The sequence below is a fragment of the Pygoscelis adeliae genome, unplaced genomic scaffold (genome assembly GCF_000699105.1).
Source record: "Pygoscelis adeliae isolate BGI_AS28 unplaced genomic scaffold, ASM69910v1 Scaffold467, whole genome shotgun sequence".
Classification (NCBI taxonomy): Eukaryota; Metazoa; Chordata; class Aves; order Sphenisciformes; family Spheniscidae; genus Pygoscelis; species Pygoscelis adeliae.
In genome coordinates, this window is record NW_008825253.1 from 197,194 (window position 1) to 209,830 (window position 12,637).

At 44.0% G+C, this 12,637-nt stretch overlaps 1 protein-coding gene across 3 annotated transcripts in view; it reads right to left on the minus strand.

Annotated features, from left to right (window-relative positions):
- The window catches only part of TSC2 (tuberous sclerosis 2), a 34,209-nt gene that overhangs the window by 2,098 nt on the left and 19,474 nt on the right, over positions 1-12,637 (minus strand). For 2 of the 3 annotated variants that reach the window (XM_009329377.1, XM_009329376.1), the window contains exons 28-39: positions 11,982-12,134; positions 11,703-11,815; positions 11,060-11,281; positions 10,030-10,245; positions 5,956-6,116; positions 5,098-5,600; positions 4,195-4,270; positions 3,205-3,291; positions 2,780-2,966; positions 1,345-1,484; positions 1,053-1,131; positions 245-336 (exon numbers count right to left, since the gene is read on the minus strand). In XM_009329377.1, the coding sequence (XP_009327652.1) occupies positions 245-336; positions 1,053-1,131; positions 1,345-1,484; positions 2,780-2,966; positions 3,205-3,291; positions 4,195-4,270; positions 5,098-5,600; positions 5,956-6,116; positions 10,030-10,245; positions 11,060-11,281; positions 11,703-11,815; positions 11,982-12,134 (2,029 nt within the window). Of the gene's footprint in view, positions 1-244; positions 337-1,052; positions 1,132-1,344; positions 1,485-2,779; positions 2,967-3,204; positions 3,292-4,194; positions 4,271-5,097; positions 5,601-5,955; positions 6,117-8,313; positions 8,383-10,029; positions 10,246-11,059; positions 11,282-11,702; positions 11,816-11,981; positions 12,135-12,637 lie in introns of all 3 variants that reach the window. The other variant, XM_009329375.1, reaches the window with a different exon arrangement.

Sequence of the window (12,637 nt, forward strand, 5' to 3'; positions counted from 1 at the left end):
AGGCACATTAACATAACGACGACAATAAAATCCATAGAGCGTTTCAGTACAGTTTGACAGCAACTGAAATACAGCTCTGAGTTACAACTGTTCACGTGCTAACTCTGACTTAAAGGCTGACGGCAATAATGGAAGCAGAAAACTCATTTGCTTTAGCAAGCCCTACTCATTTCCTTGGAAGCTGGTGATGGACCAAGACACCAGCTGAAAGACAGAAGGTCTCAGGGAGCTCAGGGGTACTCACGTTAGCGTGCAAGGCCATCTGACGGGCTACAAATGGCAGGTTCTTATCAGAGATGATCTTAGCGACACTTGTGTCTACGAGACCCTCCATGTCTTCATTTTAAAGGAAGAAGAAAAAAATTCTTGTAAGACAGTTAAGAACAAGCCAAAGGTTGCCAGTGACTAAATAGGTAAGTAATATAAACCTGAGCAATTGCATCACAGAATCTCAGAAGTCCCCATCGAGCTCTACAGCTCCAACTGTAACAGAACTTGCACTGCAACTTAACACAACCGGCTCTCAAATCCTGGCTGCTCCGTAAAAGTTTGAGGAGAGCCTGCTGGGCCCTTTATCACATGAACCAAAGTGTGAGCGAAAAACACCCCAGAAGTGCCCCTTTGCTAAGAGGAAGGCAGACGCCCCTGCAGATCACCGCACCAGCACTGCCGAACTGGCACAGAGCCGTGACCAGCTTCCGAGTATCGGGTCCTGCAGTGCTGGGAAGGACAGCAGAGGCCAAAGCCACAGGGACCTCCACCTCGTATCTCCTCCCGCATTCCCAAGCAATTGTCGGAGGGACCTGCTCTACTCTGCTGGCACTTTTGTCTTAAGCTTGACGATAGTATGAGTGGTACAACTTCAAGATACCTCTTATCTTGGGGAAGATATATGAACAGGACACACCCAGACATAACTAGGCAGCAAATTGGTTTCAGAGAGTTTCTCCTGGAAGTTTTTACTTTTGAAACACGAAAGCACTGAAAAGTGCAGGCAGTTATTGTACCTCAGTACAGGAAAGACTGAGAACAAAGGCTGGAGGGATTCCTACCTTTCCGACACTGCAGCGTCACCAGGTTACAGTCATAGTCAAGTGGTGTGATGATGACGTGCACAAAATTGAACTGACCCTGATGAGAAAACAATAAAATACTCATATACATTTTACTGGCAGCCATCGTGATTCGTGTGAATGCCATAAACGAACACATGTGAACCCACCAAGGCAAATAACCTCCACGCGTGATCTCAGTGCTGTTTGCTAAGATAACACACATCAGAGCAAGGTTTTACAGACAGCCACATGCCTGTTTTGTAACACACCCGCAAGTAAACTCTCGTACCTTTATTGTTCCTAGTTTAAAGTCTTCTCCAGAATCATTGTAAACGATAGAAACAAAATCATTCCCAAGGTGCCTTTTCTTGTCACAGCGATTTTTATCCACATCCTTTGTGGGCATCAGAGTAGCAATGTGGAAAATGGCTGAAGAGGAAACAGAAAAATCCTTAGGCTGGCCTGGGAAAGCAGTGCTGCAAGCAGCAATGGTCAACGGGCAGCACTCGTCTGGAAGACAAAGTAGCACCAGCACCACAATAATAAAAAAAATATATAAGTTGTGCTCCCTCGATAGGTTTGTCCCCGTTTGTGACAGCTGAATCCAGTCCCACTGGATTGCTCCAATGGCGCCTGGAGTGCAGCAGCCAGCAAAAAGGCAGCCTCTGAAAGCTCTGCTCTTGCCAGTTTTTAGGTACTGCCCTGCCCAGCCTTCTCTAGCACCGGGCTCAGCAAAGTGAATTAAGGGCCTGGCTTTCAGCATGCGCCTGATGCACGCTGGAAGAAGCGTTCTCATCAAGCGATGACAACCCTCCTGCTTTCAATACCGTTCTTCAGAGAAACGATTAGCAGAGTTTTGACATGTACACCCTACCCTCAATTAACAGGCTTCATAGCAGCTCAAGAACAAACACCTTATCCTACAAACCTCTACACCAAACCATATTAACCTTTAATAGAGCAGACCATTTTAAAAGTAAGTGGTGGTAGCTATCTATCTGTTCACAGAAAATGAACGGGGGACTGCAGAAGTGCTTCTGGGTATTTTTTGCATGACCACAGCAGCATGGCGAGTAGAATCTGGTTTGAGGAGGAAGAGTTAAATAGCTTAAACCAGGACTTCCCCTAATTGAGCTCTGAAGAGCACCAGGGCCACCGAGTAACCTGCAGCTGCTCCACTGAACCGGACTAAGTATGATGACTGGGATGCACAGAGCTGTACGAAAAAATTTGGGAAGTTCATGGTAGCTTGTTGGATCCTGGATGATACCTGCACTGCTTGGCGCTGCAGGAGCTGGGTAACGCTGCAGTTCAGTTAGCAATGACCACAGCAATGACAACCCTCCTGCTTTCAATACCGTTCTTCAGAGGAACGATTAGCAGAGTTTTGACATGTACACACTACCCTCAATTAACAGCCTTCTCATCAGCTCAAGAACAAACACCTCATTCTACAAACCTCTACACCAAACCATATCAACCTTTAATAGAGCAGACCATTTTAAAAGTGGTGGGATTTTTTTTTTTCTTAAATAAGGCAGGTATGCACCTCTCCCAAACTTCAACACATGGCTTGCAGAGATACCAGAGAGGAAATGGGAGGAGAACAGAGCCCCAGGTCATCTTTACTACATCCCTGGAAAGGAAACACTTTGTAGAAGGCAGGTCAGTCTTAAGATGAGAAGAGACCATCCTCCCACTTCCAACTTCTGGAGCCACCTTACCTTGCATAATGTCATCGTGCCAACAGTAGGTAAACTGTCCATCATCCCCACACACGTCCAGGCCACCAAGGTAAATTTTATCTGGCTGACAGTCTTTGAGCTCAATGAGCTTCCCTAACCCAGTCAGGAACTCTGTATAGCGATAGGATCCGTGTTCATTTGACAGAATTGCAATTTCATTGTTGCTCTAGGAAATAAGAACATAGGAGTCCCGCACCGAACGCTAAGAGCACTCAATCAGCATGAGTGATTAGGTTATTACCTTCCTAGAAGGGCTTCATGCAGGCACTGATTTTTAGTGCAAGAAACTAAGGAAAAGCAAGGCTACTGCAGGAGCAGGACAAATCTCACAACTGGAGTAGCGGTGCCCGGCCTTCTGTTGAGATGTAACCATTAAAGGATTGATGCATCTGCACACAACTCACCTGGCCTTCTCCAACGTAGAGCACTGCAATCTTGTGTGTGTCGTAAGAAGGAATTTGATCCAGGAGCTGCACCGATCTTTCAAAAGTCTACAATCAAAACATTGGTCGCATCTTTAAAAACTTATCTCCACACACCCGCTGTCCTCCCTAAAACCCCCTCAGGACAGTGACAGCACAGATTCCTGACCTTCACTAGTGTCTTCCTTGATGAATGCTGCCCTACTCTGCTCTGCAAGGGCACGGTGCATCATCAGGCCAAGGCACAGAGCGGTGCTATATGGCATCTGTCACCACACTTCTTGGTTTTATACTTCAGATGAGATTAATCTGGCAAACTGCACGGGTCAGATGCACTTGCCATGACAAATTACATCGTACCTTCATTTAAGCTCCAGGCATGAAAAATTATCACGTCTCTTGCTCTGAAGAACATTTTTAGCACAAGGCATCACCTCATCTCACTTAGGCTCCCTACTGCCTGACCACCCGAGCCCAAAGTGAGGGGAAACTATCAGCAGGAGGTCTGCGGTGCTCAGTTCACAAGAACCCCATTCCAGCACTACTTCTCCAGGAAGTTTATGACTAATTTCTCATATGACCACAGAAAGCTTCTTGGCCACTCCCAATTATACGGAGGGCTGACAGGTTTGTCTAGTGACCTTCTGCCAATATCACCTAATGCTCAGTTTTCATCCTGCACTCCTCCTACCAGCAAAAATCAAAACTCCACAAATGACCCTGCCTTCTGACTAGGATTTTGAAACAGCACCAGCAAGATCTCCCAATATCTCAAATTCAATCCAGAGCCATAAAGCGGGAGCCACCAGGATTGGGGTACAGAAAATCTCCCATCTGTAGCACTGTTGGGAGGAATCACCTTTAAATCACACCATCTGAGCTGGAAATTCATTACTATCATTTACGTTCCAAAAAAGTAATGAGGTCAGAAAAATTAACCACAAGAATTAAAAAAAAAAAATCCTTGCCTACCTCATTTGGCAACAAAAGGGGCTTGTTGTTTTCATCGCCAAAGAATGGGGAGTGGTACAACTGTAAAAACACAAAGCTAAGGGAGAGAGGGGGAAAAAGTCCTGTTACCATAAAAATTAAGTCAATTTTGATCTGTTGTATGCAAGAACGTTATGTACAGAAGAAAAAGAGGAGCAATTAAAATGCTAACAGAGTATTACTCATCTTCTAGAGACACTTTAAGTGCCTGGACTACCTGCAGTTTGTAATAGACCCCTGTCATAAAAAACAATGGTTATGTCAAACAGCGGCAGCTGCACAAATTCCCTGTTCAAAAGGCAATCTTTACACAGAACGGAGGAGTAGGAATGCACCCCTGCCTCACAGATATGGGGGGTATTTCTAGGCAGGCAGATAAATGATTTTACAGACGTTTGCATTTTACCTGCCCTCAATAAGATGAAGATTGTCTCATAATGCAATTTTGGGCAACTACCAATATCTAAAGTTCAAAAAGCAACTATTATGACCACTTTTCCTTCTTCTTAGTATTTTGCACATATTTCTTGAACTGCAAGACTAGTAATTCATCCTGTTCACAGCAAAATTAACTCTAGGTGACCTGCACTCAAGCCACACGTGCATTTGGACCCTAAACTGGGATGGATTAAGAACATGAGGAAACTGCTTATCTATTTCTTTCACCATTTAAGAGACCTGTTTCCTAAATCACAAAGTTAATTTGGTGGTAGTGGGTTCAATATGTCTGTATTAGCTCCTGAAAAAACAGGTAATTAATCTTTCTTTTTAATCAGATACTGTGTTGTAGATCCCACAAACCCAGCAGACCACTTCGAACGAATCCAGCCATGGCTGCAAGTCTGAGCTCACCGTTTCTAGCTTCAGATAAGCCCCTCCACCCACCTTGGGTTTATTCCGGGTACTTTCTCAGCATTGGAGGCTGCTGTTCTGCTCTTGAAGGCATCTCTCTCGATCCTTTTTCCCCTCCTTGATGGGGCTGAATCAGAGATGGTGTATCCTCGGGGCCGGTGCCCAGAGGGGGAGCGAGGCGAGGTGACAGGACCGGTGCCATCCAACCCGCCTGACCCAGTCACTCTGGCGTCCTCCCCCTTGCCCAGCCAACTGCCCAGCCCTTCCCCTTCCAGGTTCCCAGACTGGGATTTTGATTTCACTTCTGTGCTCAGCCTCCTTGTTACTTCTCTGCCATTTGCATCTTTGAGGACCTCCTGCAGTGTCTGTAGCTCGGGGGAAGAACTCGACTTGCTGAGCGGCTGGGATGGCTGGAAGGAAAGCTCCTCCAGCGTTCGGCCGTCCTCTGACGGCAGGACTCTCCCGATGGGAATTCCACCCTCCACCAGGTCTTCCGACTTCAGAGATTTTTCTTCTTGGCTGGAGGTTGAGGAGGACTTAAAGAGGGAGAAACAAAGATGAACAGTTTTCCTGATACGCAAAATAAAAGCTGACAACAGTAACGCTCGAGGCACCCCCTGACACTTCCAGTGAAAGACGAGCAGAGAGGTGCCAAGTACAAAGCAATGCGGATCGAGGACCCTGCATAAAACAGGTATTTACTCCTGCTGCCCTGCATGCAGTCCCTCACAAGCCATCCAAACTCTCAATCGTGACTGCATGTGCATTTTGGCATCATTAGTGAGTTCTTTCAGAGGGTGCCAAGAGGGACTCATCTGAGCACAGACAGTTCTCCCAGATGTCTGAAGGGCTGTCATACAGGACAGAACTGGTTAACCTGTTTCTTCTTACCCTGCTATAAGACTCCTGGGGTTTACCAAACCTTTCCTCGCTCAGGACTTGTTCAGAACATGAAGTCTCAATGTCCTCGCTCTCTGGAGACTCAGCTGGGGACTCAGTTTCCTTTAGCTCCATTTCCGACGGGCTCCCCTCCTCCAGCACCACCGCTGATTCTATCGAGACACAAGGCAGAAGAACTGAAGTCTGTAGAGAGGCACAGACCGGCAGGCCCCCATCCTCTCCTCTGAAGTACCAGCCTTTTCCCTATGGGATTTCAATGGAAGGCCATATTGAATGAGTGCTCTGGTTCTTTGATTTCTTGTCATGTCAGACTTGCTCCTGGTTCCCCTTTTGTATAGAATAACTGATCACCTTACCCTCACAGCAAAGGGCTGCGTCTGCTTTGGTCAAAATAAGTGCAGTTGTTTCCAATTGTTACTGATGAACAAGCAGGGGACAGAATGAGGAAATGGGACCTTGTACATCAATGTTCGGTTATCAGGACAGACAGGAACTACAGAGATGTAAGAGAGTACAAGACTAGCATTGAAAGTTCATCATTATCCAGGCAATGAAGACATCAGTTCTATGCAAGTGTGCAAAAAAGTAAGTTTTTCTTGTATTGAAATGCAATGCTCCTGTGCCTTGTAGTGGCCTAGAAGGAGATAAGAAATTTTACTAGGAGCCATTCACTTGCAGTTTGGCAGTTTTCCTAGTATGTCTCAGTAGAAGCAAAACCATTCAGCCCTAGACATATGAAAGGACAAGAGAGCAAGAGTAATACATGCACTGCAGCAATACTGGGAAACCTGCATGTGGCATCTGATAGACAAATGGTTAATGAAACCACACTGACAAAGAAAGCTCCCTGGAAGCCCTGCCTACGGTGGAGGAGGTTATCCCAGCATTTAACGTTGTCTCTACTCCAGGCAGCGACCCTGACCACAGGGATGAGTCTGACCAAAGGCTCCTCTTGGCCTTGCTTTTTTGTCCTGAGGAAAAGGCTGGAGAACAGGAGGCTTCCCATTACGCACACAAGGGACTGGAAGACCAATCTGAAAGGCCAAGATTTGTTTTCCAAAGTAAAAAAAAAAAAAAAAAATTAGCACACACAAAAAATAAAGAAAATCAGCAAAATTAAAAAAAAGAAAAGAAAAAAAGTATCACTAAAGCAGCTTTTCCTGGATTGATTTCAGCTCGCAGGACCAAAGTTATTTCAAAGAAGCAATTAAGAGTTAGCATTGCACACACGTACCTTCTAAAAAAAAACAAAAAACAACCAAAACAAACCAAAAAACCCCAAACAACGTGCTGATCTGGTTAGCTGTCCAAGCCAGAACACACCTGCATATATCCAGTGTTTCCAAGCTTCCCTAGCTCTTAAACTACTGCCAAGATTGCTGGTGTTTTTAAGTAACGCAAGCACTCGCTAATTATTCTTTAGGTGGGAAGAGAACAATATGAGCAGAGAGGAAAAGTACAGAAAAATACTTTACTGCAGCATCTTTGTGTTGCTTTAAGAGGCCTGTGTCAACAACAACCAGCAGCTGAGAATACCCTGCTGCTCTACAGAGAATTTTCCAGTGAAGGAAAGAAGGCAGAAAGACATTTCAACCCTCTAATTAAAATCACAAAGCATTGCAGATTATCAAAGCAATGCAGGTGTTGTGCTCATAAGGTACGTGATTTGATCTCCACTTCATTTAATTATGAAGTCAATTTTACTGAAGCGGAGAAAGATTTTACACTACTATAGAGCCCCCCAAAAGCTAGAATTTAGCAGGTTTTCCCCTGAAATATATTTCTTCTTTTTTTATTTAAAAAACTTTTAACCAGCATCCGTTGTAATGCCAAACTTTTTTTTAATATATATATATATCTCTATATATATCTCAGCTCCTTTTATCTTTTCGGTGTCCAATTCTGACAGATTCCTGTGGGCTGAGTAGCATAGGACTTCATTTCAGGGTAGCTTGTCCTGTAGCATACTATGCCATTCTCAGAAGTGGGAGCTTTTACATTTAGCAGAACACAAAGCCAATTGTAAAATGAAGCTGAAAATAAATAATTCAATTAATCAAGCCACTCAGACATGTGGACAGGTCATTTAACACTGTGCCTCATGACTCGCAGTCCACCCCAGCTAAAACAAAAGTTGCTTTAAGAAATTTCCTGCACTTGCAAATGTTGGATCTGGCTTGGACTTCTTCATGCTAGTCAAGATCCCATTTGTTGAGAGTAATGAGACTGGGTACAGACAGGAGACATGGAAGGGGAAAATGAAGTATGAGGGATACATTTTCTATGAATCAGAGGTGTTCTTCTATGGCAATACTTTTTTTTTTTTTCCTTAAAGATATATAAATATACCTGCCCAGGATATGCTCCTGTGCAACTTCCCTTGACAACTGGACTGGTACATGGAAGAGAAAGAGGCCACTGCAAAGGGAAATCAAGTGAGCAGCTACATCAAAAGGAAGGAGAGACTATATGAAAAAAAAAAAAATTAAAAAGCACAGAGTTTAAAATGTAACCAAGAGCCTATTTTAAAATAAATAAATAAATAAATAAAAACAAAGGAAAGAACAAGCTGGGATAAGCTCACTAGATGCCAAAGGGATACTTTAAGGGTACAAGGTCTCAACATGAATAAGGAGGCATAAACACACTCAAACAATGCAGACTCGAACTGTTCTCTTCGAAGAATGCATCTTTGTGATTTTTAGAAACAGAAAATTCCTTAGCGATATCCTAGCACACGCAGGAAACCAGTCTGAGCTTTTCCTGAGCTACACACATTGGCAAAAGATAATTTTTAAACCAACAGAAGAGTCTGAAGAGTAGAAATATGAATAAAGATTCACACGGTTTAACCTCTAAAGAGGAAGAACAACATGCATATGACAGTCTGACAGCAAAACTTCTTCAGAACATTCATTCGCCAGCCAGCTCCGGCAAGTCTACTGTAGAAGTTGTGTTAACAAGAATGTGGCCAAAATTATTTTCTGAGACTGCCACAGGAGTGGCATTCAGGTGGGTGCTTCTTTCAACTAATCAGTTCACACCTACATGCCACAAATTCGTAGGAGTCAATAAAAGTGTTCACGGATAAAAATTTAGTATATTTTTTTTAAAAGGTGATAATTTGATTTTGACTCTAATTTTGTGTTTACACATTCTGAAATCCTAAAATCATATCCTGCCCTGTTTAAAACAAACCTGAAAACTAGCATTTTTACCAGATTTCCAAACAATCCATACCATTGCTGCCACCTCCCCAGAAAAGCCTTGTCTGCTCTTACCACTGCTCAGTTTTGATAGTGCTAGCACTGCTGAGAGCCTCACTGTTAGACGTTGTTCATAAGAACTCTGAGCAGGGATTACATAAAGCTTTAAAAATTTCAGCTGTTGGTCAACATTATCCTCCCACCATTAACAGCTCTTTCAGAAGTGAACTAGCACCAAAGTAAAGACAGTGAAAAGCCCTGGCCACTATGATAAAATAAAGCCATCGAAAGAAACTCAAGTGATTCAGCTGCACCAGTCTGAAGCCTAAAGTCCTTTTAAGAGGTGAATAAATCCGCAGCCAACAGGATTTGCATTCTGCTATCTCATGCTGTAAAAGACAGTGGCAACTAACTGACCCTGGCTGGCAAGGTTTGTAACAGGCCACTCTCCCAGGAACCTAGTGCTCTTAGTGCCCAACACAAACTCCCATACTGAAGACAAATGGAAATGGAAACGCTGCATGGGAAGATCCATCCGCATGTGGGGTGCCCAGATCAGCCCTAAACAAGCGGAAGATGGAAAAGATCCATAACTTTGTTCATTTTCATTTGGGAAACAGCATGAAACACATTACTCCTCTCTTTCTTCTCTTTAAGAAAGAGAGGTACTTTTCCGATGGAACATCAGAAGCAAGGAGGAAGGGAATTTTTCACTGAAAAATTCTAGGGATAAGAACTGATTCCCCTTCTCATTGCTATGCTAACTTTACTGTTCTAGAAGACCTGCAGTAACTTCAACAGACTTTAAACAGGCTAGTGACAGCTATGCTGGACACGCTACTGGCTTGACATCTCTCACCTGTGTTGGAACGCTGGAGAAGCGATGGTTTGGCTGTCCCAGTGGCCAAGCTGGAGGAGGGGACAGAGAGGGATTTATACAGAGCCGTTTCTCGGTGTTCTTTAAAACGCTCTGCAGCCATGAGTGCATTAGAGAGCTCTTGCAGGGGCATATTGTTAATATCTGAAGAAAATGGACTGAGCGGGTTCTCCAGACTCATTAGCCAGCTTGTGTTACCTGGTAAGAGAAAATTAGGGAAGAGTATTAAGTACTCCCAACTCCAGAAAGTTTACAACTCACATCAAAAAAAGCACAAATTGTTTTGGATTTTGCAAGTAAAAATCAAAACGGACCAAGTTCTCAGTTCTCCTGACATCTGGCAGAATCACTTGATTAATTTCCTATTTTCAGTAAGTAGCTCCCAGTGCTCTGTACTTCACCCCAAGCTCTTCAAAAACCATCCTTGGTAACTCATTACTACAGCAGATTCCCAAAAGGCATCCAAAACACTCAGGTATTTCAATTAACCATACCAGGTCAGTTATTTTCTCATGAAGCAACTTTCAGCTGAAATAGACAATTCCCTGTTAATGTTGTGTAACATACCAGTATTCAAGAATTTTGACCTTGAACATGTCATTACTCCTTCCCTAACAGCAGACACAACTATGCAGCTGCTCTAGCCATAAGCCTCATTCATCTCAAATCTAGCATGGAAAGCTAAAACACAGCACAGGCAGATTTTCAAGAAAGACCACAGAGCAGTGTAAAAATGGGAACTGCAAAGTAGGATTGATATTATCTGGCTCTATTTCTGTAACAGTACTTAACGTACAAATATAAGTCCTTGCTTCAATCTTTTCACAGGTCTTTTGCAGATTTAAGACACTAAAGAATGATTTCAAGGAATCAAGAATCAGATGTATTAGTTTCAAGAGGCAGTAAGCAATAAAGAGATCCATTTGCAACTAAATATGGATTTTTCTTCTTCATCCAGGCTCTGGTTTCTTAGCAAGTCAAAAGAGCTCACTCCACATTCAGGTAAAGATACCTGTGGGTCTGCGCACTAGGATTTCTGCCCATCCCTGTGTCAGCAGCGGGACATACGCAGCTAAGTTTGCTTTTTCTTTCTGCAGAGGTGTCTGTGGAGCAGGATTAGTCTTCTCTGATCGAGATGCAGGAGCAGGAGGACTCTGTGTCCCTTGGGAAGCCGAGCCACTGGGGAAATGGGAGGCTGAGCTGTCTAAGGCACCAACACGTAAGGCATGACCACCTAGCACAACAGACACAAAATAGAAGGGAGAGCCATGCTTAGTTAGCACTAAAAACATCTCAGAAACAATAAGTCTTTTAAGCTTCTCTAGCAGCTGCGCTCACAATATTGGGAACGTAAGAGAACTTTACCTTCAATGCGTTTCTTATAAACCACGAGGTTAGATAAACATAGGTGAGATTCTCACTGCAAGTGCTCACCACTTAACCAATCACCAAAGCTTTCCTGCACGGAGAGCCAAGCAGGAGGAGCACCACCACTCCTGAGGCCAACAGCTGCTGCCACCTGCCCACTATTAAATACCAGACAGGTCCACGTTCTCAAATTAGTTTAGACAGAGGTCTCTTCGGTCGGCACTTGGACACTTAAGACTGTGACACGGACCCAGAAATGCCAGTAAGACTCCAGGATAGGAATTTACCAGACATGGATCGGACTCTGTTGCGAGAGCTTCTGCAAACCTGCTGCCCAGCTTGAGATTCCAGTTTTGCTGGAGCTTCTTTAGTTTGTCTCACTTGCAAAACAGGGTCTGAGCTGTGGCAAAAAAAAAAAAAAGACGATATTGAAGAGAGGAATCAGTCATGCTGGACAAATGAGACATTCCTCTTCTGGTAAGTGGAAAACCTAAAAAGATGCACTGTAACAGTGGTTTAAGTGACTCTGTTAGGTGGAAATTTCTAGAAATGGGAGCAAAATTTACCTTGATTCTGTGCTGCTTTGGAGATCTCCAGAGTCTAGGCCAAGCAGGGACCTTGTCCCTGTTCCAACGCTTGTAGTGATGGTCACCAGCTTGTTACCAACCAGCCACGTCTTTGTCCTTCCTCCAGCCAACAGAAACTCACCCACAGGAGACCTAGAAACACACTTGTGATGAATGCAGCTCTCAGGCTGCCGAGCACAGAGCCTACACAGGTGGCTTATTTCATGTAACTGCGTCGGAGGTACTGCCTGCTTTCCTTCTTTATACAGCATTTTTAACATACCCCCCCGGTCATCAACATACACATTATCCAACAGCATAAGGGATGAGCTGAATTTAATATCAATTGGTAGTAGCGCTACCGGACAGACATTACAGAGCAGTCCAGTTCAATCCTGGACACACATCACAGAGCAGAAGGGAACGAGCCTTGTCTGAGCTATGTGTCTCCTTCTGGGAAGGGCTAGCAAGAAGAGTAAATGCCCTCCATTTGAAGCCAGCTGGCACAACACTCAGTTCTGTAGTGAAGACTGCGATCATCCAGCAAGGACATGGAGCAAAGCACTGCTCACAGACAGCATGCCTTCAAGGCATCTCCTTCTGGACAGTTCAAGGCTGAGGCAAAGGCTGTTTGGCTCCAATGGCCTTCTCTCATC